We start from the raw sequence: 27626 nt of genomic DNA, 5'->3' as shown, positions 1-27626 counted from the left end.
ATATAAAAGCTGATGAGTACATTGTTTTGGTTCTGCCATTTGTTTTTAATCCACACGGCCGGTACCTGAATAAACAGCTGATAATATGCCAAGCGGAGTGGCCCCGCGAGGTGAGGATTCTGAATAGCATAAAGGATCTGCGACTGGTCAACGTGACTGCAGAGAGCGTGGCAAACTCTGGTGTTGCCCAGGGCACAGAGCGAGCAGTAGAGCAGGAGGACATTTTGATGAAAAGCGAGGAGGTCGTCGAGCTCGGACAGCTCCAAAATGTCAACACATCTGCACGAATGCCATAAAAAAAATTAAAGGCAACTTCACAGGTTCTGCTTTCTTAAAATCTTATTAAAACTCGAGGATGAGTGACTTTACAATATTGAATGCAATGAAGCACTAATAAAATAGAAAAAGCATACATAAAATCTGAGATCATAGAAATATTCATCTGTAAACGAGTATAAAGTGGGTTTTTTGTTTACCTGTTTTCATCAGGAATCTGAAGGGTCATCACTTGATGGGGGTCAAAGCACTGGACTCTCCAGCCATGGTGTTCATCAGGCCAATCAACAAGCACCTTTAATCCACTGTCTGGTACTCTTGTCCAGGTCACTGGTTTCAGATACTGAACCTGAAACCTTGGAGGGCACTTAGGACTCGGATTCCTTCTCTGACTGCGAAGGAAAGCTGATGACAAAGGCATGGCATTCTAGAAGAAGACGAAAAGAGTATCACCAAATTTTATTTTACCATTTCAAGTTTTACATGAACAACCATCCAAAACTTTACATTTATGACTGATAAAGCTTCGTCACCTTGATGCTTTCCAGTTCGAATTGGAACATGTTGCTGGTGGTGGGCTTGACAAAAACAGCCGGAAACAGCTTGGTACCAGCCTCCAGCTGATTAGAGGGAAATAATGTGTTACTTGTGTAAATAATGTGTTACTTGTGTAAATAATGTAATCCGTGAGCATTTGGGGAAAACAGTGAATTTTCTGATTTCCAATTCTTATGTTTGCCCACTAAAATATTGAGTATATTAACAACAAAAAATATATAGATTCTTGGAAAATTATCCATTGCCTTTTCATGCTTTTTTATGCTACATCCACAAATTTAGTATTTTTTTACTCATCTTCCTTTTTTTTTTTAAGTCATACAAAATCGAGCTCAATTATGAGTGAAGTAAAAGTACATACGTTTTTCAACTGCTTTGTTTTACAAAATGATGTGTAAAAGTATTTATATCAACAAAAATCCTGCAGACACAAAGATGGAACAACCCTAAGCAAATACCAGTTCACCATCCAGTAAGCCCACAACTAGAGACTTACTATTAGATCATATGCTTGTATCTAATAGTTTTAGGTCAAAGCATAATAAATTGATAGAATGGCCTAGTCAAAGTACACACCTATATCCAATTAAGAAAATGCTTCAAGTGTTGACGTCTGGCTAAGCTTGAACTATTTTGCGAAAAAGACTGAGCAAACATTTCATTCTGCATCTGTAAAGCCAATAGAAACATAACAAAAATGACCAGTTGAGGAAGGGAACCATAACAGGAGACGAAAGCATGATCTCACACTGAAGAGCCTTTCTTTGTTGGAAGCTACAGGAGCACAACTTGATGAGATCAGATTACTGCATTTATCAAGTTACACATTGTTAGATAAGATGTCTGTGACATGATGAAAACACATTGTGCCTTGCAAGCATTGTAAAACTTGACTAAACTTGTAATGAAACATAGAAATGATCTGTGACTTCACCAAGTTGCTTGTTTTGAAGCCTCATGTTCACAAATATGTGCTGTATAAGTGGAGAGGAAAAACATTTTTAAAATAGTTGAATTTTCTATATTTGTGTTTGAAGACAAATGCTTTGAAGATTGCTGTGTCTCTTCAACATGCTGACTGGTTTTAGCAGAGCTGGAAGATACCCCGCTCCCCACCCATCCCAGAATGCAATGTGGCGTGACCTCCCTGTTGCTGCGAAAGGCGGCTTTGCAAAGTATTGAGACCGGGCCTGAATACATACAGTAGGTTCACCACAGTTTAACTCGACTTTATTTGACATACTTGGAAGAAAGTCGACATCTCAATGCCATTAGAAGTGAAAGTGAGCAGTCCGGTCGCTGTGTCAATCAAGCAGCCAATTTCCAACCCCGCACTCCGACGGCTCTGAGACAAGCCCGTAGCTTCTCCAGCACAAACCACGAAACAGTTGCTTCGCTTCACACTGCAAGGATTCGAAAACATTCAATTAGCAGCCTGGCTGTAACATGTCTAATTGAGATAGAACATTAAAATGATTGCAGCCAAGCAGGATTTTAACCTGACAAGAACAAGTAGACACAAAAAAATGTTAACCGTCTTTGTGCACATTAACCTTTCTTGAACTTTGCCACTGTCGTCGCCAAGGGTGACAGTTACTGTGCCAACGCTGTCCGTGTCAAATGTTGAGCCGTGCTGATGAAAGTCAGAGGTCACCCAGCCTATCCACACACTGAACGGCTCCTGGCCAGGAAGAATCCTCACTGCATAATAATACTGTAACAAAGAGGTCATTGAGTGTCTCGCTTTGACATTCAAATCATGTTTTTGGATGTTTCGAATTATTGTGGCTGGTAATTAGAGAACTCTAGGATAAAAGATTGACAATGCAATCTTATCCGAAACTGCAGAAATAAAATTAAAAAAAATCTTTAAAAAAACACATTTAATTAGCACCAGTCATGTGTAGTGCAATGAAGTGGTTGTGATGAAATGAGATAATGAGAAAATCTTACTCTGGAGCTCTGGATAAGGTGATCGTAGTTATCCTTTTCAACAATAACGTCTTCTAGAAGCCGTGCAGAGGAGTTGCTGCTGACTAAGCCTGGTTTAGTCCTTTTCATCATGAACCTTTCAGATAACAGAACGTGAACAGGGTTATGCAGTGTCTGTTTCCTACCATTGTTTCTTCGAATGCATGAAATTTTTCTAATTTTCCCCTCCTATTCAATCTGAAAATGTATTATACTGGGTTGCTATTATTATTATAATCACACAGCAGACACAGAAATGGTTTGAAAGCATAAGAACATTAGTATTCTGCCTAAATAAACATTTATGCCATACATATTAAGTACATGGATGCCTATACATTTATAGATTATAGGTAGAATGATTTTGGTTTAACTGAGCCGTTTCACTTAGTTATGATAGGTGACTTTTCGTTTTCTACCATTATCTTTGTTCTCTCCATTATTTCCACAGAAGAAACACCTGGCCCAGTCTTTCCATGGTAAGTTGTATAGCTTTCCTGTATGGAATATTTCACAGAGCTACTGCTAGATTTAAGTTTCTCTTCTGTATAGAAATTAGCCCTGACCCCATGCTTCTTACCTGGGTCTGCTTATACCTTCTAGCCTCATGGTTTTTTGCTTAGCTGGCTCTGTCTGCTGAATATAGTTATTGCTGCCATTAAGTCTATGCACCATATTATTTCTTTCATATAGAAAGTTGTCCTGGCCAAGAGGCTCTTTTGTTTAGCTGTGTTTCATTCTTGAGCGAAGCTACTCACTGGGGTATTGCTCTTAATATCCCTGCATACTCTGTTCTTCTTTCCCACAGAATTTAAATTGACAGTTTTGATTTTTTATTTTTTTCCAAATTTCACAATGAGTTCCTTTTTTTCTTTTTTAACTCTCCATCACCTACCGCTGTTTCAGTTTAGATGTTTTGTCATGACTGTGATCTTTGTGGTCCAGCTCATCTCTCGAGCCGGCGAAGCTGCGTGCTGACTTCATAAGAACTTCAAAGTCAGAGTCCTTGTCCTCCAGCTCCTTCCTCACTGAAAGACAACAGGCGTTAATTACAGCGTGGCCCCGGGGAGCTTAACCAGAACAATCCATGAAGGTCATGATAGCAGAATATCACCAATCTGGACAGGGGGGGATAAATCTGGATAATTGCAGCTGAATCCCATACACAATTTGCAGTATTTCACTCAATGGGTCACTGGTTTTCATGTGTTGCACTAGACACAATGTTATCTGTGGGAGTCCTCTCTGCGGGCAATGCCTCCAAACCTGAACTTGGAGTTAGAGAGCTGGAGGGGACTTGAAGGCCCCCCTCTGCAGGGCTTCTGAGTGTGGCAGCACATTGGATGGGCATGCTGAGCCGGTAAAAGCCCATCTCACTTCCTCCACCGTGTTGCACCAACACCCGCTGAGAGACCCTCAGGCTGGATAAGGAATCCATTGAGCCCCTAAGTCGAGTAACCTTGAATGAGATTTGAACATTGTTTTCGGGATCAAGGTTGTGCATCCAAACATCAACAGAACTACATATAATGCTAGGTCCCACAGACAGCCATGTATTAACAATTACTGTATGACGTTGGGTCCATGCTGCTGTGAAATAAAAATGCCCCGACTATTGCACTGACCTGTAAGCTGTGATCATCAGGCAGAACTGAAGTAAACTGGGGCAGGTTCCAACTCATCCACAGAGACGGGTCTCTGGTCATATTAAAGGCAAAGGGTTTGTAACCTTCTTGCTGCCCACACACGTTAAAGTACTGCAGAGACTCCACCTGGCGGCCCAGATTCATCCTCCCCACCTGGTTAACCCCAACACTGACCACAGGCAATAAGCCTAAAAGAAAAACAAGAAGACTAAAAAACATTCACCAGGTTGTTTTAAAAATAAAGCAAAAGAAAAAAAAAACATAATTCTGTGAGAGTGTTTACCCTCTTACAGATTTCTTCTATTTTTTGTCACAAGTGAATTCAGTTTTCTGAAATTTTCACCTACCAGTGGGTAGGTGAAAGCAACCCATCCCTGTAAAAAAAAATAACTTCCCCCGTGTTAAACTCTGAATTATCTGTGAGAAACAACTTTGAGTTCAGCTTAACTGGCTATACCCAAGTCTGAAGACAGTCAGAATTTCAAAAATAAGAACTCACTGGGAGCAAAAACAGCATCCAAAAAAAACTATGATGAAAACTACTGTTGACCAAAAAAACACATACTGTAGCTTAAGCCTCACATTTGAAAAATCTCAACAATCTATGAAGATTTTTCTGTGGAACAACTCTCCATAAGACTTAGTTCCTAAGGTCATTGTCTATTGTTCCTACCATCTCTGTGCCCTCAGCCTGCCTGCTCTCCAAAATACCACCTGGAGTCCCATAAATGATGGAAGCCTGAGTTCTGCTCTCTATCACAAAAACTTGGAGATTTGCAGTCAGCCTTATGCGGTTATGCAGCTCCACAATGGTTGAAAACAAACCCACCAACAATTTCACATCTGAAAGACTCAAAAGCCCTTTTTAGGAAGATGTTGGCCTCGTCTACTCATAGTGTTGAATTTAAATCTCATCAAGCTTCTGTGTCATGACCTAAAAATACTAGTGCTTGAAATCCTTCCGCTGTGGATCAAATAAAAATATTTCTACAATGGAGAGTGGAAAAAATTTACTCAACAATGATGTAAATGACTCATTACCAGTTACTGTAAACACCTAATCCACCAGTTGTGAAAAATGGGGGCACAACCAATTATTAAGTTTAGGAGGCAAATACTTTTTACATAGGGCATAGTGATGAAATGAGATGCTTCTTTTTCCCTTAAAATTTCTGAAAGTGTTTGATGATGAGAAATACTAAAGGGTATCAAAAAAACAAAAAGGAGAAATATGTAAGAGGTAAAATACTTTTTACCAGCAATGTATAGTGGCATGTGTTTTTTCCCCTCAAAGTTTCAAGCATAAGATCAGTGTATGTAGATGTCAGTGTATGTAGATCGGTATGCAAATTTCAGCAAAAGGATTTTTCCCACACCATCTCCGACATCCAAATCCTTGGCAGCCAGCTCTGATCCTCTGTCATTAAACAGCAGCTCTCCATTGAGCGTGACCATCATGGTGCCTTCGAACATGTCCACCAGGCAACCCACCACATCGCCTCTGAGCCAGCGCCGTCCCAGGGGCTCGCCACCCTGATGGCACCACTGAGCCTGAAACCAACAGCATCTTTTTACTTGAGCGGTGATGGACATTCAGAAAAACAACATCAAAGCACCAGAAATGGCTCACGAGAATGTACATACACAGACTCGGTATTGAGTTAATGAAACCCTTAGGTGGTATAAACACTTGAAAATCTGATATATTGTTCGTTTCTAAAATGCTGTCATGGAAAGAGGTTGTTTTTGACCCATATTCAGGGGTAAAGACAGGAGGAGCATGATAAGTAAAGATACTAACGATGATGACAACTCAGAAAACACGACCAAATGGAGAAAAGAGGAACAGAGGATCTGAGTACATAATAATTGAATCAATTACTATGTATTTATTCATAGTAATTGAATCAATACATTCAATTACTGTTCAATTACCTGTGTATCAGTTTAGCTCCTGATACACAGGTAAATAAGTAAATAGATACTTGCCACAGAGTAAAATGATTAAACAAAGAGTCCAACACATAATTGAAAACATGTGGATTAAGCATTAGTTTAAAATCACAGCCTTAATGAAGACCAGTAACTGGAAAACCATCAATTAGAATAATTGCTGATGAAAAGGTAACTTGACAGTTTTTGTTTTGAGGTTATTTTGTCTTCACACCAGGCATACATTTTCCACTTGTGCACACCTAAACCTGATCTGATGTTCACACTTTATATTAGAAACTTTGATTTCCCCTGATTGCAATAAATCTATTTATCTTTTCGAAGATGTATGTGTGGCCTCTTTCATAACTTTAACAAAAACCCTGTTAATCTCTGATTTTGAGTAAGCAGCATATTAATGATGGGCTGTGTATAAATGTTGACAAAAATTAACCCTTGGCTAGTAAAAGAATCTAAGCATCACATCTTGAATGTTAGGTTTGTAAAAAACAAATGCAGGGAAGGTCACTGACACACATTTATAACCTAAGAGTTATAAATGTCAATTACCAAACTGAATTCAACACCTATGTTCATTTGTGTTTTGTGTAGAATAAAGTTCACTTGGTTATGAAATGTCTGGGTTCAAAATAGAATCCCTCTTTAAAGGAGACTTGAATGCATTTAGCACAAACAGCCTTGAGTTACAAAAGTAAATTATGCTGTCAAATTGGTTTGTAATTACTGGCTTCAAATTACTGATGTTTGAGTAAATCAAACAAAAGAAATGTTTAGCAAGGATCATGTAAATTGCTTGTTGATGTTGCACAAGTCATTTAAAAACAGGGAAAAGATAAACCTGGCCCATTTGCATAAAATTGAATTTGAATTAAAAAAGGACAATGTCTGATGATTTGTTTCATTTCATTTTTCTGAATGGTATGAGCTACTTTTTGTCTCAAAATAAAAACTTTCTAACATCACAGTCTAGAGTACAACTGACTGAGATTTTGGTTTCCACGACAGCGAGAATCTCTGGAAATATCAGAAGTTGTAAAATTGGAATGCCTCACCTCAAACCCATCAAAGACATAAGCCTGGTCATCTGAGCCGAGCTCTTTATCTGGAGTACAGCCCGGTCGGGCCCAGCCCACTCTCATATTCCCGGCTGTCAGTACTTCAAATTCAAAATACCACTTCCCCATGGTGACCGCGTAGGATTTATCTGGTCTGAACACTCTGCTCTTCTCCACAGAAAAGAGGCATGGCTTTGATAAAGGAGCTGTCAGTCAAAGAAATAGTGCCAATACGGTTATCTCGGAAAATAAAAATTTCATTTGCACCCGAAACGTGTAAATAGTTCATCTTTGCAACAAGGACAGATGTCACAGCAATGAACCATAATTTAAAAATAGCAACTTGGGAGTTTTCATTTAGTTTTATAAGTTAGCCATTTCTTGACATCACCTACAGTGTTTATGAGGTTGATAATAGGTATGAGTGTGATGCATTTAATTTGGGTTTTGGATCATACTCTGTTCCTGGCTTAGGGACTCCAGGCTGTAGCCAAATGCCAGCAGGAGACGGACGGCCTCTCTCATGCTCGCCATGCCCGCTTTCCTCATCCCTTCATCAACAAGGCTGTAAGGCACGAGATGAGGACTCCGTTTACCCTTTATATCCTTAAAAAAAAAATTTACAAGATTAGAAAGAGCAAAACAGGAACCAAATTATGCCTGAAAAACCTTCGACGATGTTAGCCTTGAGAAAACGGATCACTTTCTTCGCACAAACTTGGTGGAATTATTTTTAATTGTGCCATTCTGAATTTAATTAAAACATGTTAAACTTTAAATTGTACTTGTGTTGTTGCAGGACAGTTGGGTGTAAAATTGAAATATCATTGAAAATACATTTATTTTAGTCATTTAAAAGCTAATATCAACACATAGGATCATGTGTTCCAAGAGTTTGTGTCAATTCATTTCAATGGTTAAAGCTGATGAAAACGCAGAATTGTCTCAGAAAAAGTATTAAATAAGTAATGCTCCGAGGAGTTTGATTGACTTTAGGTTAGTTGTTAGGATGTGTATGCCTGTAGATATTTATTGGTACCATTTATTGTTTCGATGTTACGTTTGTATAAATACTGTTTATTTATTGGGGGTTTTTTTTATATTTTCTTGTTAATCCTTTTCTTGGTATGAAACTGCTCAGGGTAGAAAAGCCAGCTGCTTTCTGTCACTGTGTAAAGGCATTTGGTGCAAATCTGACCGGCAGTTCTTCAATAAATCCACCTCAGCTTCAATTTGTTGTCATGCCTCATTTTAAACACTAAGCCTCCGCCGGTCAAAGTGCCAACATTTTGAGGTGTAGAGGATGACGAGAGCGGCACAGAATCCAAGTACAATGAGGTTCAGTGTGACATTTCTACAGACAGTAAATGATCAAAAGAGCCTCATTGTCTCCTGATGTTGGTGCTCTCTCCATCATAAACTACAAGTTTTATAAAAGATAATAATTTCATTTTTCAGCAGGTCTTGGTACCTGAACAAACTGGGAAAATTATCAACAGCTGATTGAATATCAGTGCTTGATCGACAAATCTAAACCAATAGACTATCCTCTGACAAATGTGACTCCAACTCGTGTGTGGTTTGAAGCACCTGAGTGGTGTCCAAAGTACTCAACTGCTTTGGATGTTATACAAATCATCTAATTGGTTCAAAAGCATTACATTGTTAGCCAGATGAATCATTTAACATGAATGAATGAGTGTGTCAGAGTAGAAAATCCCTTCCTCCTCCCATGCTCGCGACATTTCTCTGTTAATATCCTTTTCATTGGTGTTATGTAATGAAATTTATTAGGAAAATAAATTGTGGTTTTCATTAGCGTTCATTAGTGTTAATCATTGAAATTAGCTGAAATAAATACCCAACGATTTCACTCTTGTTGTAATGATTACGTTTGCTTTGAGTTTGACCATTTGAACAGAATTAGTGAAATAAATCAACTTTAATGCCATTCTAATTTGCCGAGTTGCATCTGTATACAACCACTACAAAAAGTTCACAAAAAAAAAATAGCACCTGCTCCGGTCCATAGGTCCACCCCTGTTTGATACGCTCTCTGGCCCAGATATTATGATGGTTTTCGGCCAAGAGGGTAACCACATCCTTGTCAGCTGAACTCAGAGTGATTTGTCTTAAATCTATCGGTGCAGGCCTGTAGCCACAGGGCAACTCATACCTGAAACGGATGACAGAGAAAAAATCTAATCTGAACATTTAGCATCAAGCGTTTAGCTGCATCAAAAATCAGGATATCCTGACACCAGGATATTGCATTCTGAATACAAAATTAAAATGATTACTTTGTGTGTAGTCTCGTGTATTTGACGTGTTCTTCAGCGTGGTCATCTGCCAAACCAATGTGGAAACCAAGGGCAAGCACCGTCCTCCAATGGAAGAAGGGAATCACTCAGTAACAGAGAAGGCAATTCTTAAGATTTAAACTGTTTGAAGTGCAGCAAAGTTTTGATTTGAATTAGTTTTTAATTTTATGTTTTGAAGCGTTGGAGCTCACTTAAGTATGTCCTCAGCCATTTGAAGGTTCTGGTTTCTCTCCTGCTCAGGAAGCTTGGCGAACTCCACGAGACAAGGGTCATGTTGTTTACCTTCGTCTTTCACCTGTTTGACAAAAACGTTTGCCATTTCATACCTAAAGCAGAACTGAAGTACAGGAATTAGTTCAATTTAAAAAAAAAAAAAAAATTTTCTTACTGGTCCATTTGTCCATCCGAGGTCAATTCTGTCCTTTACCCAGAGTTTGTGAAAATTTTCTGCCATTTTTTCTCGGATGTCTTCAAGTTGTGGCGGTAACACAACCTAAATAGGTCAACATCTGTTAATGCACTACTGCAACTTAATTCAGGCTAGAGCAAACTCTGGTGTCAAACTCCCGTCCTGGAGGGCCGCTGCCCTGCAACTTTTAGATGTGCCTCTGCTGCACCACACCTGAATAGACTAATTAGGTCATTAGCAAGGCTCTGGAGAACTTATCTACACAAGAAGGAGGTAATTAAGCCGTTTCATTCCAGTGTTTTGTACCTGTGGCACATTTAAAAACTGCAGGACAGCGGCCCGTGAGGACTGGAGTTTGACACCCCTGATCTACAGCTTATCAAGCTAGCAGATGCTGGGAGACCGAAGTCACTTCACAGTGAATTGTCAGTTTAACATAAAAACAGATTAAGAGGCACTTGCTTCAAAATCCACACATACAAGCTTGACTGAAACTTATACCATCCTACAGACATAACCCACATGATTTGTGGAGAAGCGTATCCAAGTCAAAGTACAGCACTGAGTGAACTGCATAGTAACTTCAAATTGGGTGGGAATATGACATTTTTACTAAATTTGGCTTTCTTTAGATGAAAAATATGCTTGTGTGTGCATATGTTACCTTGTTGATGTCTACTGGAATGGGGGTGAAGGTAACTGGAGTGACTGGCACCGAGGGGCCAATGAGCTCTTTTTTTCCCTCTTCACAGTCCAAGATGTATTTCTGACACGGCTCCACCCTCAGTTTGACTTTGGGGAGCAAAGCCTCAGAGCATGAAGCATAGCCTGGTGGGGGCAGGAAGCGAAACTCTCCATGTCCCCCACCAAACAGAAAACGAACCCTGATGTTCAGGAAAAGAACGAAAAAAAGGCAGTAATGGTTTTCGATAAGCATTATTATAGTACATTTACATTTATTTGTCATTAATATAAAATAATAAAAAGAAAAAAACAGAACATTAACTCAAACTGAATGAGAGAGAAAGAGAGAGAGTGAGAGCGAGAGAGATCAGTTTAAGGATTTTACCACTGCTGACCTGACTCCAGCTGAGAAGCTGACCACAGGATACAGAAGTCCATTAGCATTGAAGTTCTCCAGCATGCCCTGCACTGGCAGACCGTTGACCCGGAAGGAGATGCATGGAACCGTGAGGTCGAGACAGCAGCTAACCACATCATTATCTTTCAGCAGATGAGAGAAGGGGGAACTGACTTTACGGCCCACACAACCTGAAATTCAGGTCAGGCAGGATCAGGTCACTGGAAAGTGATTACTGGACGAAAAATTGAATCTGTAGTAAGATGTAGCGTTGCTCTCACACTGACTAAATAGGCAAGAAAGGTTAATGTATATATGTATATTAAAAATGTTTTGTATTAATGTGCCATTTTCTTGCTTAGGAATTTGCAATGATCATGTGCTCCATAGACCGATGTCATTTCTTAATAAACTTTGCACTTCCACTAAGAATCCAAATTTACTCCAAACACTTCTGATTTCTCACAGTGATACATTCGCTTTTTAAAATTCATATTATTGCACAGTGCCGTTTTTTTATCTTTTTATTTAGTTGATACTGGTTTCCAACTAAAAGAAAAAAAAAATCTGAAAATTTGAGCGTTCAATAAAAATGTATTTTTATCAGATAAATTTTGTCACAACTCTGTTTAGCGAGCAAAGGAATTATTGCTCCCTGTGTAATGAAGCTATACACGGGTTTCACTTTTCAAGCTTTATTACTCATGCAAAGCTTCTTTCAAATGATGTACAAGACTACTGTGATGTGAAAGTAATACATAGATACAGATATATATTCTGACAGTGATACTAACGACAATGAACTGGGACTACAAAAACCACACTGAAGTTATGTAGTTCCCCAAAAAGTACATCATGAGGACTTTCTCTTACTCACCTGACCACAGGTGTAGCCCATCGAAGCCAAACGAATAGAGGTCATCACCAACTCCATTGCCCCCCCATCCCTCTCCTCCTGTGGGCCTGGGCAGGTAGCCTTTGGTGAAGGCCCAGCCAACACGCAGGTGTGTCGGTTCAGCTGTGAGAAACGGGTCAGCATGATCAACGACCAACTCATAGTACCACCTCCGATGCTGAGCCGAGGCCTCTCCTATGGCCAGGAAGATGTTTGCTCCCATGCTACAGTGGGGGTGTTGAAGAAGGAAAGAAAAGGCAAAGAAAACAAATGATTAGGGAATGGTATAATTTTGAAATTTAGCAGTATAGAGGCATTTGTCCAAACGTGGCAGTAGTCAATAGTTAGACCTTGTTCAGTGAATGCATGTTGAAAGAATAGGGGAAACAAATAGTGACACTGAGCATTTGGGAAACGCATTTCTGATCACTGTAACAAACCAAAGACCCGATCAAGGCGGTACTTGCTCTTTAATAATAAGTCAACGGCATGAAATAAGTAACACCGTATCAAAAAAATTGTTCAGCCTCAAATTTCATCAATAAATTTCCATTCTTGAATAAATTCAATTGCATCTGTGGACAAAATCCCAATGAGTGTATGCTGACACTTTGCTAACAGGTTACTGTTAGCAAGGTTGGTCGTAGTATATTATTTAGATATACTATCAGATATCTAAATAATTTTTCAAGAGATTTTTTTTAATGTGTCTTTTTCTGAGTGGTAGGTTTCTCACACAAAGTGTGGATATTTTACGCCATCTAAAACAACTCAAGTAAAATGTCATTTAGTTTTTTGGGGGGTTTTTTTACTTATAAAAAAACCACTTATGTGAAGCTACTGTGTAGATACAGGTTCTGTAGACTGCAACACTCTGGTTCCCGTTTGTTCCATTTTTTATACCCGTCTAAATAAATGTCCTAAAACCATTTTCTGAGACGTTACTTCTGCTCTGCAAACTGGGGTAAACTAGCACATCCATTCTTTTTAATTAAAAAATTATGAGAATTTAGTAAAATTAAATTAAAAGATAACACATAAACAGAGGATTGAGCAGTTTAAATTTATTTGACTGAGTCCCAGAGAAAAAAAATTGAATTTTAGAAAACGTGATTATTTCTTTTCTCTATTCACGTTTTTTTTAAGTCAACAGTGTTATCTTCTTCACAGAATTATCAGCACAAACACAAAAGCCCTCTTCCATACAAAGTTTATGTGTTTTTGCCAGCCACACAGAGATACAGATGCTCTCCAATACACTCTTAACTTAAAAATAGCAAGTATTGAAAATTCCAGTACACTACAAAGAAAAACTTCACTCCTGTCAACTTTATGTGCTCTGCAAGCAAATATGGATTCATTCATAAGCATTTATTGGCTGTGTGCTCTCACTTGATTGCTTAAGAAATGTAGACTATTTTAACCAGTTAAAAGGTTTCTCTTCACACGCCATTAATCAAGCGGAATATTAAGTTTGACTTGGAAAAATTGTATAAGATGAGTCAAAACATGATAAAAAAAAAAGAGATTCTTATACCCGAGTAAATCTGTGGAGGGCAAGGAGGATGATAAACTACGATAGCAGGAGAAGAAAGGCAGGGGAATGGAGTTCTGCGGTACATGCATGATTAAACAGAGATAGATGTACACTCAGAGAGAGAAAAAAAAAACATAAAAAAGAAGCAATTCTGCTAGTTTTCAAGAAAGTGCGGATTGAAAAGCTAAAACATAAAACCCCAAAGGAAAACAGGCAAAAAGGAAACTGCCTTTTAAGATCAGATTGGCACAGTGGGGCAAAAATTCAAAGGAAGAAGAAGAAGAACATGAAAGATGATGAAACTGACTAAAGTGTGTTCACAGATTAACTGAGATGGCTCATATCACCTCCGGCAACAAATATCTACACCAATATCCCACCGGAAAGGTTAGGATTTAAACCTGTAACACGAACGATGTGGAGCTACTTGATTATGAAGCAAAAATCACCACAGTCACAATTGTTAAACAATTATTCAATTAACTTGGATTAATATATACATACTACAATAATAACAAAATAATGGTATGCTTTCAAAACCAGATGTAACTGGATCTAGTTTTTGTAATGAGTTGGAGCCAAAACTAAAACTAAAGTAATATTTTAATAAATGCCTGAGTGTGATCTGTTCAGAAAAAAGGAGTGGAAAATAAACCCCAAAAAAAACAAAAATTAACTGAAATGAAAAGACATTTTCAACAAAGTCCAAGAGGTACAAAAGATAAGACAATAAATTAACATTTCACAGAGAGAAGAACCAGGAAAGATTGAAGACTACAAAGTATTATTAGCATGTTTCTTAAACCCTATTTTTATCTGACAAATTACAGCAAGCTGCCTTTGTTTTGTGATTTTTATGAGTTGTGAATGACACAAACTGACCAAACTCCAAACACGTCTGCATGCAGTGAAACTCAGAGTAAATGAAAAAGGACACATTGACAGAAGGCGGACTCAGAGACAAATAACTCTCTTAAATAAATTAATAAATCGAGTCTCATTTGAAGGAAAGCCTTATGGAGTACCTGGTGACCTGATTAGTCAGTCGCGTCTGAAGTAGCAAATCTCTGTCTGGCAGCAAGCTGTCGCAGATGAGGTTCTGATTGGAGCGCACCGCCACACCATGGGACACACACAGCGAGCACAGAACCTCCAGCACCTGCAACACAACCAGTCAGCAACAACACCTCAATGAGATCCAGTGATTCGGGCTAAAGATCACCAATTTCTGTTAAAGCTGCTTTCAACTTTCCCTTATGTCATTTGGTAAACTTTTAGAAATACATTCAACAAATAAATAAAACCAACCATTCTTTTCATTGTATGCCTCATTGTTTACCTGTCAATACACATAGTGCTCTCTACAATTATTGGCCTGTTAAAGATTTATATGTCTCAAAATGAATAAATGAAAATATTTTAGGCTAGCAGCACTGTGCCATAGAAACATTTTAGAAAGCTTTAATTTCAGAATATTTACTTAAAAAAAATTATTTTACATTAATAGAGAACTGTTTTACTAATGTCAAGAGGTTTGTTGGCCGTGCTTTTGAAAAACAATTTTTCCCCCTAAAAGAACAGCTGTCCAATTGCAATTTACAGAGTTGGATCTCACAGACAAGAGGATCTCTGCTTTTTCCTCTTTACTCATTCTCTGTAGATCATCCAGAGTCCTGACTCCTCTCTTACATCACAGCTTATCGTTGGGATTTAGGTTTGAGGACTGAGATTGCCCTGGAAGAGGGTTGATTTTGTTCCTCATTAACAATTACTGGGAAGATTTTTTTTTATTGTTATCCTGCTAAAAGATCCAATGATTATCTATTTTCACTTTTTAGGTAGAGGTCAGCTTTATTTCAAATCTCCGAGTTCTCGTGGCTTTTGCAAGAGAGACAAGGCAACAGTACACCATTACTACCACACATGACAGCATGCTGAACTTAACAGATGCATGAGATGCTTTTTACATGTCCTTTACTTTTACACCAACCCCACCCTGATATGTCGGCTTACAAAAAGCTCAATTTTAGCCCCCATCACCCTTCAAGTTGAAAGTTTTAGAAGAGTTTCGTAAACTCCTCTAAAGTTTTTTCTGTTCTCTGTGTGGTAAAAGAACAGAAAAAGATCATTTTCTGGTATTACTTCCACACTGTGGAATGACCACTCTTTGTTACAGATCTATAACAATATATTTGTTTTTTTTTTTACCACTATCCCCTTTCTCCGCTGCTAGCCATCTTCCATTCCAGTAGCCAGACGCCAAGAGAAATAGGCTTCTATGTTAAGCCACATTTCAAGAAACAGAAAAGTATGGAATCCCATTTCTTTAAGTCTGACTGACTGAAAGTGTTATTTTTAAAATGTCTCAAAGTATTTCATTTACAGCACTTCATTTTTCAAAGACTATTAGAAAACATTCCGGGTTGCTCAGGATTTAAATCCAAAGCAATTCAAGAAATCTTTTCTACCTTGTTGTTGTGTCCATGCTTTTCCAGAAAAGAGATAATAGATTGAATGTGTCCATCTTTTATGACATTAATTGCCTCAGGACTCTCTAGAAGAACACAGTGCAGAACCTCCAAGACTCCTGGGAATGGTAAGAAACATTACAATTGACTATATTTTTAAGAAAAAATGCATAGAATACAAGTGTAGCAACTGGGTAGAAAAAAAAAAGTTTGAATCAAGCCAACCAGAAGATGCTTCTAGATGGTCCAGTCTGCTTATGAGCCAATCCACAGAGCTTGAGAAATGAGCACAGTTTACACGGTTCCCACGGATCAAAGCAGCTAAAAAAGAAAAAGATAGTCAGGCAAGCTGAATTAATTATTCGCAGATAAGTACACAGAAAGCGAAAGAAATGAGAGCCAGGTGGCTGACTTTAAAAATTTAACATTGGACCAATTTTGTTTTTAAAATTCTTACCAAGTAACTCATAGAACAAGTAGACGACGGCCTCCCACTGAGCAGAATCGGTTATATAAGAATCACTACTGTAGTGGTGCAGATGATCAATGCAATCTAAGACCAGATCTATTACACCCTAAGAAAAACAGAGATAGTGTGTTTGGTTACTCTGAGAAAAAAAATAAATAAATAAAAACAGAAAAAACTATATCTACATTCTATTTCTACCTCTTCTTTAAACATATTCTGGCGTTTCCTAAGGGCAGCCATCTTTTTCTGTTTATCTTCATGGCTTTGTCCATCAAGTGGAGACTGGAAGTACTTGATGAGATCCTGGAGGCTGCAGGTTACCGTCTTCGTTGGCAGACAGAGTGAGGAGAGGCTTCCTTCGTGACTAAAACAGTCGAGTTTCCTAAAGGAGAGGCAGATTGTCTGACATTATTCCACATGACGGCAAAAGAAGTTTGAAAATATTTAACAGAAATGAGAAAGGACCATACAGTTTGGATCACGAGTGTTTTACTGTACTAAAAACTTAGTTTTGAGGCAATTAAATTTTTTGCTGTGTTGTCACACATTTCATCAAACAAATCTGAGGCCTATGTGAAAAACTAATCTGCCAATTTTCTCAGCACATGTCCAACCAAACACTTTCAGAACTGACTCTTTAAGCACAGGTCTGTCTCTCCTCTGTTCTCAAACTACAGAATGACTGTGAATCAAGAACCTTATAAAGCGAGTAAACAAAGAGACAGTGTTTCGGATGAGTCCGGCGGTGTGAGATTCTTCTCTCTGAGAGCGAGATAACGTCAGTCCATCATCCATGTGACCCTCGCTGTGCAAAATGGCCTGAAAAAAAAAATCCAGATCCATTCAAATCCTGCTGTAGTCAAAAAGCAGACTTATATTTTGGGTTCATGAAGAGTCACCGTCTTCACCAAAAGTAAAAGAAAAGGAAATTAAGAAACATAAAGTTGTACCTTGCGCATATTTCCACCCATGCGGCATTTGGCATCTGTGGCTTGATAGGTTAGCCACAGTCCTGAGTACAGATGCTGAAGGTAACACATCGAGTCTCCATATTTGATTTCTGGGATTCCCATGCAATCACTATTTGTGTTTTTGCCAGCATCGAGTTTCTCCTGCCAGAAAATATTTTAATGAAAAAAAAATTATTCATAACATGTAAACTCTTCTTCTTCAATATAATTTTTAATCATACGCTGCACTGCACCATTTTGTAAGACAGTTTGCATCCAATTAAAGAGTCTTAAAAACATCCAATGTGTTTCCAATTATTTAATTGACCTTTGATGATCGGAAGCAGAAGGAGGTCGTGTTGATGTCGGCCTTGTCCCGATCGACTAGGTGCAATCCGTTTTCCTCAGTCAGACCCAGGTACCTCCCCGTTGTTACGTGGCACAGGCGAAAAGGCTCGCCCCAACATGTGTGCCTCCCACTCCACCTAGGAAATATTAATACAGAAATATAACAATTTCCTCATGGAATATCCAAAAAAGCAAAATGTATATTTCAAGAGTGACAGAATTATTCTAAAATCTTCAATTCACTTACGCGACACGCAGAATTTCCAGCCTCCAGAGGGACCGTCCATGACCAGACACAGATCCAATCTCATAATGCATCACTCTAGATTAGGAAAGCAGCTGCAGTCAGAGAGGCGAGCAATGTTTTTCATATTTATTTATTCTCAAACTAATATGAGAAGAAGTGTGTTTTAAAGGACCTTTGAAGCTCCTCTCCCTGCTCTGAACAAGGAATAGTCAGACAAGCATCACTATGGCTGTGGAGCAGACGCAACGTTTCTCCCCCCTTTAGATAGCCTGGAAAAAGAAAAACAATATTTTACATCATCAGGTTTTTGGGAATTGCTGTCTATGCCAAAAGAAATTGTAAATACAGTTCTGACTGAACACAAGTCATTCTTTCATCATTTTCAGTTTAGACTTTGAGTTCATAAGGACAGCCCACGATAGAAATAAGACAGATGACACACATCTGGAAAGTTTTTTTTGTGCTTCATAAGTTTGAGAAAGTCATCATATTTTTATTTCATTTTATTGAGAAAAATATTATGCTAATTCTTGAGCAAGTGAGATAAAAAAAAAAGTTAAAATTGAAGGATTTTGCAGGGGGGGTTGTTTCTTTTTTAAAAGTAACTGTTAGGGGGGAAAAAATATGTTTTTGCCTTCTTATTAAAGCTGACATGTCCTAAAACTATAACATGAGTAGTCAGTGTTTATAAAACAAACAAAAAAGAAAATCTAGCTCTTCTGCCTATTCCTAAATCGATTACTATGTTTTTAGTAATAAAAAATATACAATCACATAATGCAGCTCCAAGAAACTTCAACAGAGGGACTTATCCAATTTAATATTCTTAATTTAGTCCTTTAGTAGCGTATCTAAAGAGTCCACATGACAATCATATTTATGACTTCTCTCTTGATTTTCAAAGTGGAGCTATACATTTATAGAAGAAAAACCCTAAAGGCAAATTTAGCAGTCACATTATTTGTACACAATGTTTATGATCATATGAGAGATTTCAGATTAACATTGCAAAAAAAAAAAAAAAAAGAAAACTGCCTTAATCATAACAGCCACATTTTTGTTAGAAATCCTTCTATACTTATGTTTATATTAGATTTAGGATTTAGAGTTTTGCTCAGAGATCAGCATGCAAGAAACCTGTGGATAGTTATGGACTCAAAGTAGAGCTGGCAAAAATATCAAACCACAATTCACATCTCAACGTCAATGTATGCAACACTGCAATCAGAAAGGACAGCTTAGATGCAGTATTTGGTAGGTTATTATTTCAAATGATTATGCATTAACGATTTGCATATAAATTGTTTATTTGACCAGTTAAGACTCACTCAAGCAAACACAAAACAGGAAAATGTGCTAGCTGAAAATTCTGTTGTTATCGCAATGTTGAACAAGATTATACCCTGAACAGATTTTCCTAATATGGTGCAGCTCTGACTAAGATTTAATAAACACTGCATTCCTAAATTAGCCAACTCCTGTGTTAAAAAAGATTGACAGAATAAACAATTTCAGGTCACATAAAATGGATACGTGGTTTTTTATTTCAAATAGATCACATTGCTGTAAAGCTGACTTTATTGTTGGGGTAAAAAAAACAACAATGGCTCATTCAAAATCATTCAGATTTTGAATGAGCCGGAACTCATTCAAAATCTGGATGCCAGTCGTCTGACCAATACCCAGGAAATGAATCATGATACACTAGTCATTAAATTGCTTCACTGGCTTCCCTGTGAGTAACAGGGAGAGATTTAAAAATCCTGTTAACGGTCTACAAAACACTAAATTATCATCAGCCTGAACACAATTGCAGCATTTAAACCATTGGGTCATAAGAGAAGCATTCCCTCAGCGTTTACAAAACCTGGTATAAACAAGGGGAGATATTTTGTCTCTCTGCTCTTCAGCTCTGGAGCAAATGCCCTAAAATTTAAGATATTCTGAGTATGTTGGCTGGTTTAACTGCAGTGAAGAAAATACTGTTTTCCAATAGAAGAAAAATGAAAAGAAATTATCTATTTTTATTTTGTCTGAACTATGTTGCAGTTTTTACTGAGTACACCAACGTGTATTTTATGTAGAGTTAACAAGTTATTTCAATTTTTAATAATTATTTCTTCACTTACTATTGTAGTTCTTTTATTTTTCTATGCGTATGAATGCTGCACAGAGACTCGCCTTGCAAAAAGGCAAAGCACTTGAGCTCGTTCAAAAAAACAACTGCATTCCTTGAACACACCACACTGAGCTACATTTTTTTTCCACATAAAATAAAAAGAATAAATGTTTTGTTTATCAACATGCTTAGAGAGCAAAAAGAAAAGAAACTTGCCTTGAGCAATGGCACCTCCAGAGCAGATGGGAGCAACACTCCAAAGAGTCTGCTGGAAGGAGGCACTGACAATCAGACTGTCGCTCAGGCTTTTGTTGTCAGATACAGGGGCAAAGGACAGATGCTGGGGAAAAAAGAAAAAAGAAAATATGAGAAATGGGCTCATCAGAAGTAAACACAACTTCTGATTTTTCTGCCACGATAACTGTTATCATAAGCAATTATGCAAAACAGCTCATCAGCAAAACAGTGAGGCATCATCTTCTGATTGAAACCAATGGAAATTTAATAGATTATAGTTTCTGATGGTGAAAGACTATGAGTGAGGAAAAAAAATCTAGAAAAAAAAAACACAAGGAAAAAAGAATTGACAAAACACTAAATTTTTAATTGTATTATTTCCTTAACTGGGTTACACTTCTATAACCAACATTACTTTTTTCCATTTCCATCAGTGTGACTTTGTTCTACTTTAAAAAAGATAAAAAGCACTTTTTTTTCTTCCTTTACTCACCAGATATCTCTCAGAGGAGACACTGACCAGTATGAGGTCATCTCCGACACGCACCTTCTCGCCCTCTGACCTCTGCCTGGAAGCCGGATGGACAGTCCACCAACATGCCTCTCCTGAGCCAGGGGTAGAATTTAGATGAGAGGAAGCTTGCAGGTTAAAACTCAAAGCGGAGAGCCACCAAACGTACTACGATACATTAAATAAAAACATTATGAGGACAGGTAAAACCTAAATTATACCTGCTTTATCCTCTTGCAGACCCACGTCAAACGCCAACTTGTCAGGTGAAGTCTGAGATGAAGACAAGCAACTAAGATACTGGAAGGGAAATGAAAAGAAATAAATCAGTATTTTTAAGACATAAAAAAACATTTTAAACTGGACTGTGACAGAATCATCCTGAACTCACCATGCCGCTGAAGGAGTGTGTGAACATCACTGCCTGGCCGTACAGCAGAGTGCGATGAGCAACTCCAGCTTTTGCCTGTAAATCACCATCAGTCGGCTTAAAATCATTAAAAACATATATATTTGTTTAATTTCAAAACATTGAGAAGTAGAGAAAATATGTATATATACAAAAATAAATCAGCCCACAATGTCTTTCAAAACACATCTTGTGCTTGTTATTTTAACGTTACTCCCCTAAAATAAAACCATGTACAGTGTCACTATAAAATTAGCCTCCCTCTACAATTTTGAAGCCTTGGCTCTTTTGGTTTTCTAAATTTTGTCTACTGGGAATTGAAGCTGCCATGTCTTAAAAAGAATGAGAAGTTTGAGATGCTTTTGCAAAAAATCTAGACATCTGGACGTGTAAAAAGGCCTAATGGAGGGATGTGAGGATGGGAGTATAGTTGCAATCAAGTAACTATGTCATCATCAGTTGTTAGAAAAATGCTGTATATCAAATATTTCTTTTTTTTTTTTCTTTCCTTCTATGGCTTTCAGTGTTTTATAAGCCTGGTGGGCCACCAGGCTTGACTTGTGCCCCCACCAGGCTAAGCACTTCTTATTTACTTAAGTATTTTTAAAATGTTTGCATTTTTTAAGACTTTATAGTCAGTGTTCAGGTATTAATCTTCCAATATTTCAATAACACATAATTATTAAGTGATATTTTCACATTTCCTGTCGACTTTAAACATTTTTTAACTGAAAAACACGATGGACCACCGGGCTTTGCAAGTGTTCTGGGGGAAACCTTGCCTTGCTATATTATGCTGTTTGCAAACATTCTTAGGAGTGTTGGACCTAGAAGTAGTTTGTATAACCTCAGAAATTTCATCATGTGTTTGCCAACTGCTGCTGCCTCTAGTCTGAAGGAGCTGAGTGGGTGACATGGGGGAGATGGGAACTCTTAAGAAGCATCTCAAATATTTTAACAAGTAATCTGTGACTTCCTGTTCTGGTAATGAGTAAATATGCTGTGACACAAAAGTCGGTTTCCACTCTCAGATCTTCAAGATGGGAAAGACAAGACAACAAGGAAGTTACATATTTATCTTCACTGCTACAGAAGAAGATACAAGAAGAAACTCTACATGTCAAAACTTTCCCAAAATGACAAGAAACAGTAATTAAACAGTCCAAAACAATTAGAAATGCGACAAACTATTTCTAAGGAAAACATTGGCTTAACTCTATTTTACAATGAACATTCACCGGATAATCTTAAACTAAGGTAAATAACGCCCCAAAATTATGCAGCAACAACAAAAGACAGCAAATTTGTTCATTAAGGTTCACTGAGAGCGAAAGGAAGGGAACAGATTCTCACCTCTGCTGCCAGTTGTTCGCTGTGGGCCAGCATCTCCTGCAGGGCTCGAACAGAGAGACACTGAGCCAGGATGAAGCCACACACAGACAAGTCTGGAGGAACCTTCTGGCAGGAAATAAAAGAGCACAAAAACTTGCTAAACTACTTTCATGTGAGCCCGTTTCCTCTCCAGACCAATGATATACTTGGTAACAACAAATCAAATACAAATTGACATATACAAACCAAAAATTGATCAATCTATATGCTTGGTTTACCTGCAAATTATCACATAGCAAAACCTTTCCACATCTTGCCATGTTACACACATTTGAAAGCATTTTCATTATTTGTTATGCAGTTGAACAGCACTAAATATTCTAAATATACAAATTCTAATTGAATTAATTTTGGCCATTTTAGCAAATGAAAATGTTTTGATCAAAATTATTATATGCTGTACTTCTTTTGTTGTTATTTTTTTTAAAGCTACTACACCTAATTAATTAGCAAAAATGAAAGCATAAGAAACAATCAGTTGTAAAACAAAATAATGTTTCAAAATTATAAATAAATGACAAATTATTTTATATTATTTCATAGAAAATTCAACAGCTCAATAAAAATTAAAAAAAATTTTACACTATTTGAGTCATCGCTGCCACTGGTGGCACAAAGGAGGACAAAGATCAACGCCTTCGGCAGTGAGGAGGAAGAGTGAAATCACCAAGGTGGAGCTTTGTACCTTGCAGTTTGAAGTGAGCTCAAGCCTGCAAAGCCTGCTGCCAAATCCTTCAGCAGCAAGACAGAGCTTCAAATGTTCGTTATGGGAGGTAAAGGTGCTCTGCAAAACCACCTCGTCTCCCTAAGGAAGGGAAAGAAAGACCACAAACACACAAAGAGATGACAACAACAAGATATTGTGTGCAAAATAGATTTACATTCTGAAAGAAAATATTCCAGAAAAGACCACTGATATGGGTGATGCATTTTACTTCTATTGAAACTGTATGTACAGTAGATCTGGACCACACGCCTTCTATCTTATCTCCATTCAAAAGCCACATGCACCACGTCAACCCAATTAGACATCTCTATCTATTTAAAGAAGTGCAAGAAAAGGATCACAGATGACCAGGAATGCCAACACCTCTCTGTGCTCCCGGTCCACACTGCCATATCTGGAAGGTACTGCTCGGTCTGACCCCCCCGATTTGACCGTCTTTCCACTCCTCATATCAGCAGGAGCATGCAATCAGTCAAACACACTGCCCAGAGCTGAGGTTGCGAGGGGCATTCTGATGGGCTTGAGGACTCAGCTCAGCTGTACATCCAGCATGTCAAAATTCACAATGGAGCAATGGAATAGCAAATGAAACAGGTTTTTGAAAGTGGACTTTTTTTTTTTTTCTCAAATTTTGGCACAGGAAAGAAATTATACAGTTCGGTTTACATATCTTAGGAAAGGTTACTATAAAGGCACCTTGTATTTAAAGCAATTTCATTCTGATAAAAAAAAAATGAGGCTAAAAAAAAAGAAAATATATTTCTTATGAACAGCAAAATTCCTGTTTCACAAACGTAACTTGATCAAACAATGTATTTCATAAATTGGGGTGTGAGCAGAGATTTCTATTGCCATCTACCAACTAAACATGAGATTTGTCAAGAATAAAAGACACCTTGTATAGCAACAAAAGTATGGATCAATTAAACACAATTACTCAGTTATCTGCATGTGGTTTTATCTTACCCCCCACTGTGACATGCTACTATCAGAAGGTAAAGCTTAAAGTCTGAGAGGACAACCAAGAAGAATAACATCTCATAGTGAGAATGAGAACAGAAACAGCTTGAATTTTGTTTCTTTTTTACTAATAGTAACTACAAAAAAAAAAAAAAAAAAAAAAAAAAAAAAAAAAAGGTTAGAAAGCCAGCAGGAAGTGTAAGGCAACAGGTATTTAAATTACTTTTTTTTTTTTTTTACATGTGTAAAAACATTGCTAATTTAATACAAAAAGAAAATAAAGGTTTTCAACTGATAACCTTAGAAATACTATATCTTGATTTTAAATACATTTTGTGTTACCTGGAGCTGAATATATCAAAAAACGTAAGCTTTTTTCTATTAGAAGGTGTTTACAAATAATTTGACTTTATTTAGTATTAACAGTTTATCTTCCAAGTTTGACATGGTTTGTGACTCACCATTCGTAAAAACTGTCCCTCATCTTCACCCTCTCCTGTGGCGGTCATTTTTTAATCAAAAGTAAGTTACATCTGAGGAAACTCAATGAAAGCATCTACACTGAGGAGACCCCAGGAGGTTCAGGAAGTTTGGAGTAGATAGAAAAAAAAAAAAAAAAAGAAAACAGGGAGCAGGGCTTTCAGCTTGTGGGCGGTGTCACTGTTAACGACCAATTACCTCACGACGTCATTTTTGCCAGCTCCTACTTCCGGGGGGAAGCGAAAAAACAATCAACTGGTCTCTAGTGAGCCATTGTGGTAAATGTGTGCCAAATTATAATGACTTATTGCAGTAAATATCTCATTATCTCCATTGCTATGTTGCTGCTTTGAAAGGAAAGCATGGCCACCGTCAGGTAGAGAGTAGTACTGACATTAAAGCTGTAACTTTTTGGAAAGAATACTTTTTTTAACACATTTGTAAAACTGTCACCATGTCTTCACAACATGTTGTGAGACGGATAATCTGTGAAAAGTTCCATTTCCACCTCCTCAATGATATTATTGCCATCTGAAGAAATGCAACGCTCTAATCAGAGCCAGGAGGAAGTTTTTAATGCTGTTACCAACTTACCATTATCGAAAAAACATTTTATCCGTCGTCATCGGTGGCTATGCTAACTAACAAACCCAATACCCCCTTCCTGTGATTGAGAGCTCTAAGACCCGCCTCCGGGCTCTGATTGGATGTTTCTTGTTAACACTGGGAGAAGGCAAGAGAGCTCGTTTTTTTTGTTTGTTTTTTTTTTCAGATTGTGTCTCATACCATATTGTCACGACCTGTGATGTCGCGTTAATATAGAAAATACGGAAAGTATTAGTTTAATGGTCACTATGCCATTTAATTTAGCCAATGATTCACTATATCCAAAAAGCAGCAAGGTTATTGGCAAAGTTCCTTTTTTTTTCCTCATTAGAAGAGAAGCTTTACAGTCAGAGACTTATGCAATTTAGTTTTCAAGCAGAAAACTCAATGAAAGTGAAGAAGAGTGGGAATATGATTAATCTGTTTCTTTCTGTTCACACAAATAATGACACTAGAAAACTAGAAACCTTCCTCCACAAAATGAGGTTGAATAGCAGCACCTGGCAAAAACTGCTCAACAAGTCTTCAGATTGCTTTCACATTTACTTTCTGAGCATGTCGAAATCAAGAAATGGCCTTCAGGGACTGAAGAGCCAACACAATCAACTGATTTACTAAATATTTTTTCCAGAAATCTATTAATTCAAGCCAGACTCTGTAACTTTATAAATGGTATTGCAATTTCAGAAATATAAGTATCATCAGGTGCGTCAAACCATGTTATTTGAAAGAAATATTAATTGACTAAGATGTTTACCCACTTGTAATAACTGAGTTGATTCATGTACATCCTTGTAAAAGAAAAAAAAACAACCGTCAACTATACATTTTCTATTTTAATTTGACAGAAACTTTCATTCATTGACATATTTACATCTTATATAAACACTAACAAGTCGAATTGTAAAGACATAGTTCAAGCAATAATCCACCAGACTCAAAGAAAGGATTAATTTGGCAACAATGCTTTATTGAAGTTATTAATTGATGTACAACTTGAAAAAGGTTCATGGTCACAGAGCCAAATGATTTTCATTTCATGTGAATCTACAATTTTCAACATGAAGGTAGAATTTAATGCAATTTTGATTACATTTACTTATTAGAGTATTAAAATAGTAATAAAGCCAAATGAAAGACAGACATATACTGTAATTCGGCATTACTTTTAAGTCAACAGCTAAAATGAGGAAAAATACTTCCTGGGAACCATGTTAAACTTGTGCAAAACAAAGTCAAAATTTCAATGCTGCAAACCCACGTAGGCTTATTCTGTAAATGTAATCAAATATGAAAACTACATAAAACATATAAGAGGATACATATTTTAGTCTTGTCTTTCAGGGTGGAGTTCCACTGATGTATGCTCCAAAACAAAGGAAAAGACAAAATTCTCATTATGTATGTTTTCCAAATGTAGAAAAGTGTACTCGCCTTTGCTTTATGCTTTGCTGCTCAGCAGGCATTTTGTATTTCTATGTGAAAGAATTAGTGTGTTGCTGCCAAATAATATTTCATCTTACGTCACTGCCAAAATGAATACTGCATATTTAATATTCTGTGTTTTCCATCTTAAGAAGCATTAAAACCATTGTAAATATTTACTTTTGCATTCATGTGGTTTCTCTTTTTTTTCTGTTATGCATATTTCTGGCCCATTGGGAACCCACTGTTTATCGATGGATGGCAGTGGGTCTGAAATAGCTTTTTCCAAACCATAATTCCTTCTAAACACTTAAAAGAGGCGTATCCGAAAGGGGCATTGTCAAAACCAAGCCACTGTGAGGAAACATGAAAGCATCACATGGCGTTCCAAACAGATCGGGGCCAAACCATGCCATTGATTTTCTGCTAAACACCATGAACTTGGCTTTGTAATTTTTGGGTGTCCTCTAAAGCATTCTCACAATATGTTTTAAAATACCACAAATTTTCTCTACTCAAATTCCAAGGTTTATCTGTTAAGGTTTGGTATCTCAGAACAAGTTTTTTTATTTTTAT

At 37.4% G+C, this 27626-nt stretch overlaps 1 protein-coding gene across 1 annotated transcript in view; it reads right to left on the bottom strand.

Annotated features, from left to right (window-relative positions):
- The window catches only part of ryr2b (ryanodine receptor 2b (cardiac)), a 72914-nt gene extending 47766 nt beyond the window's left edge, over positions 1–25148 (bottom strand). Inside the window, exons 1-36 of the mRNA XM_017309140.1 lie at positions 25001–25148; positions 23538–23657; positions 22814–22918; positions 21443–21517; positions 21273–21351; positions 21034–21146; positions 20520–20643; positions 18357–18453; positions 18185–18259; positions 17918–18074; positions 17590–17751; positions 17337–17458; positions 16838–17021; positions 16628–16745; positions 16396–16491; positions 16171–16289; positions 14728–14861; positions 12148–12389; positions 11269–11461; positions 10854–11073; positions 10169–10273; positions 9972–10075; positions 9760–9843; positions 9476–9635; positions 7918–8065; positions 7457–7665; positions 5828–6002; positions 4431–4639; positions 4072–4264; positions 3701–3833; positions 2788–2902; positions 2388–2548; positions 2078–2237; positions 810–896; positions 477–703; positions 66–279 (exon numbers count right to left, since the gene is read on the bottom strand). Coding sequence (XP_017164629.1) covers positions 66–279; positions 477–703; positions 810–896; positions 2078–2237; positions 2388–2548; positions 2788–2902; positions 3701–3833; positions 4072–4264; positions 4431–4639; positions 5828–6002; positions 7457–7665; positions 7918–8065; positions 9476–9635; positions 9760–9843; positions 9972–10075; positions 10169–10273; positions 10854–11073; positions 11269–11461; positions 12148–12389; positions 14728–14861; positions 16171–16289; positions 16396–16491; positions 16628–16745; positions 16838–17021; positions 17337–17458; positions 17590–17751; positions 17918–18074; positions 18185–18259; positions 18357–18453; positions 20520–20643; positions 21034–21146; positions 21273–21351; positions 21443–21517; positions 22814–22918; positions 23538–23657; positions 25001–25048 — 5067 coding nt within the window. The 5' untranslated portion in view covers positions 25049–25148. The remainder of the gene's footprint in view (positions 1–65; positions 280–476; positions 704–809; positions 897–2077; positions 2238–2387; positions 2549–2787; positions 2903–3700; positions 3834–4071; positions 4265–4430; positions 4640–5827; positions 6003–7456; positions 7666–7917; positions 8066–9475; positions 9636–9759; positions 9844–9971; positions 10076–10168; positions 10274–10853; positions 11074–11268; positions 11462–12147; positions 12390–14727; positions 14862–16170; positions 16290–16395; positions 16492–16627; positions 16746–16837; positions 17022–17336; positions 17459–17589; positions 17752–17917; positions 18075–18184; positions 18260–18356; positions 18454–20519; positions 20644–21033; positions 21147–21272; positions 21352–21442; positions 21518–22813; positions 22919–23537; positions 23658–25000) is intronic.
- Positions 25149–27626: the final 2478 nt, after the last annotated feature.

Source organism: Poecilia reticulata, linkage group LG15 (genome assembly GCF_000633615.1).
Source record: "Poecilia reticulata strain Guanapo linkage group LG15, Guppy_female_1.0+MT, whole genome shotgun sequence".
Classification (NCBI taxonomy): Eukaryota; Metazoa; Chordata; class Actinopteri; order Cyprinodontiformes; family Poeciliidae; genus Poecilia; species Poecilia reticulata.
The sequence above is the reverse complement of the archived record's forward strand: the minus strand, read 5'-3'. Positions and strand labels throughout refer to the sequence as shown.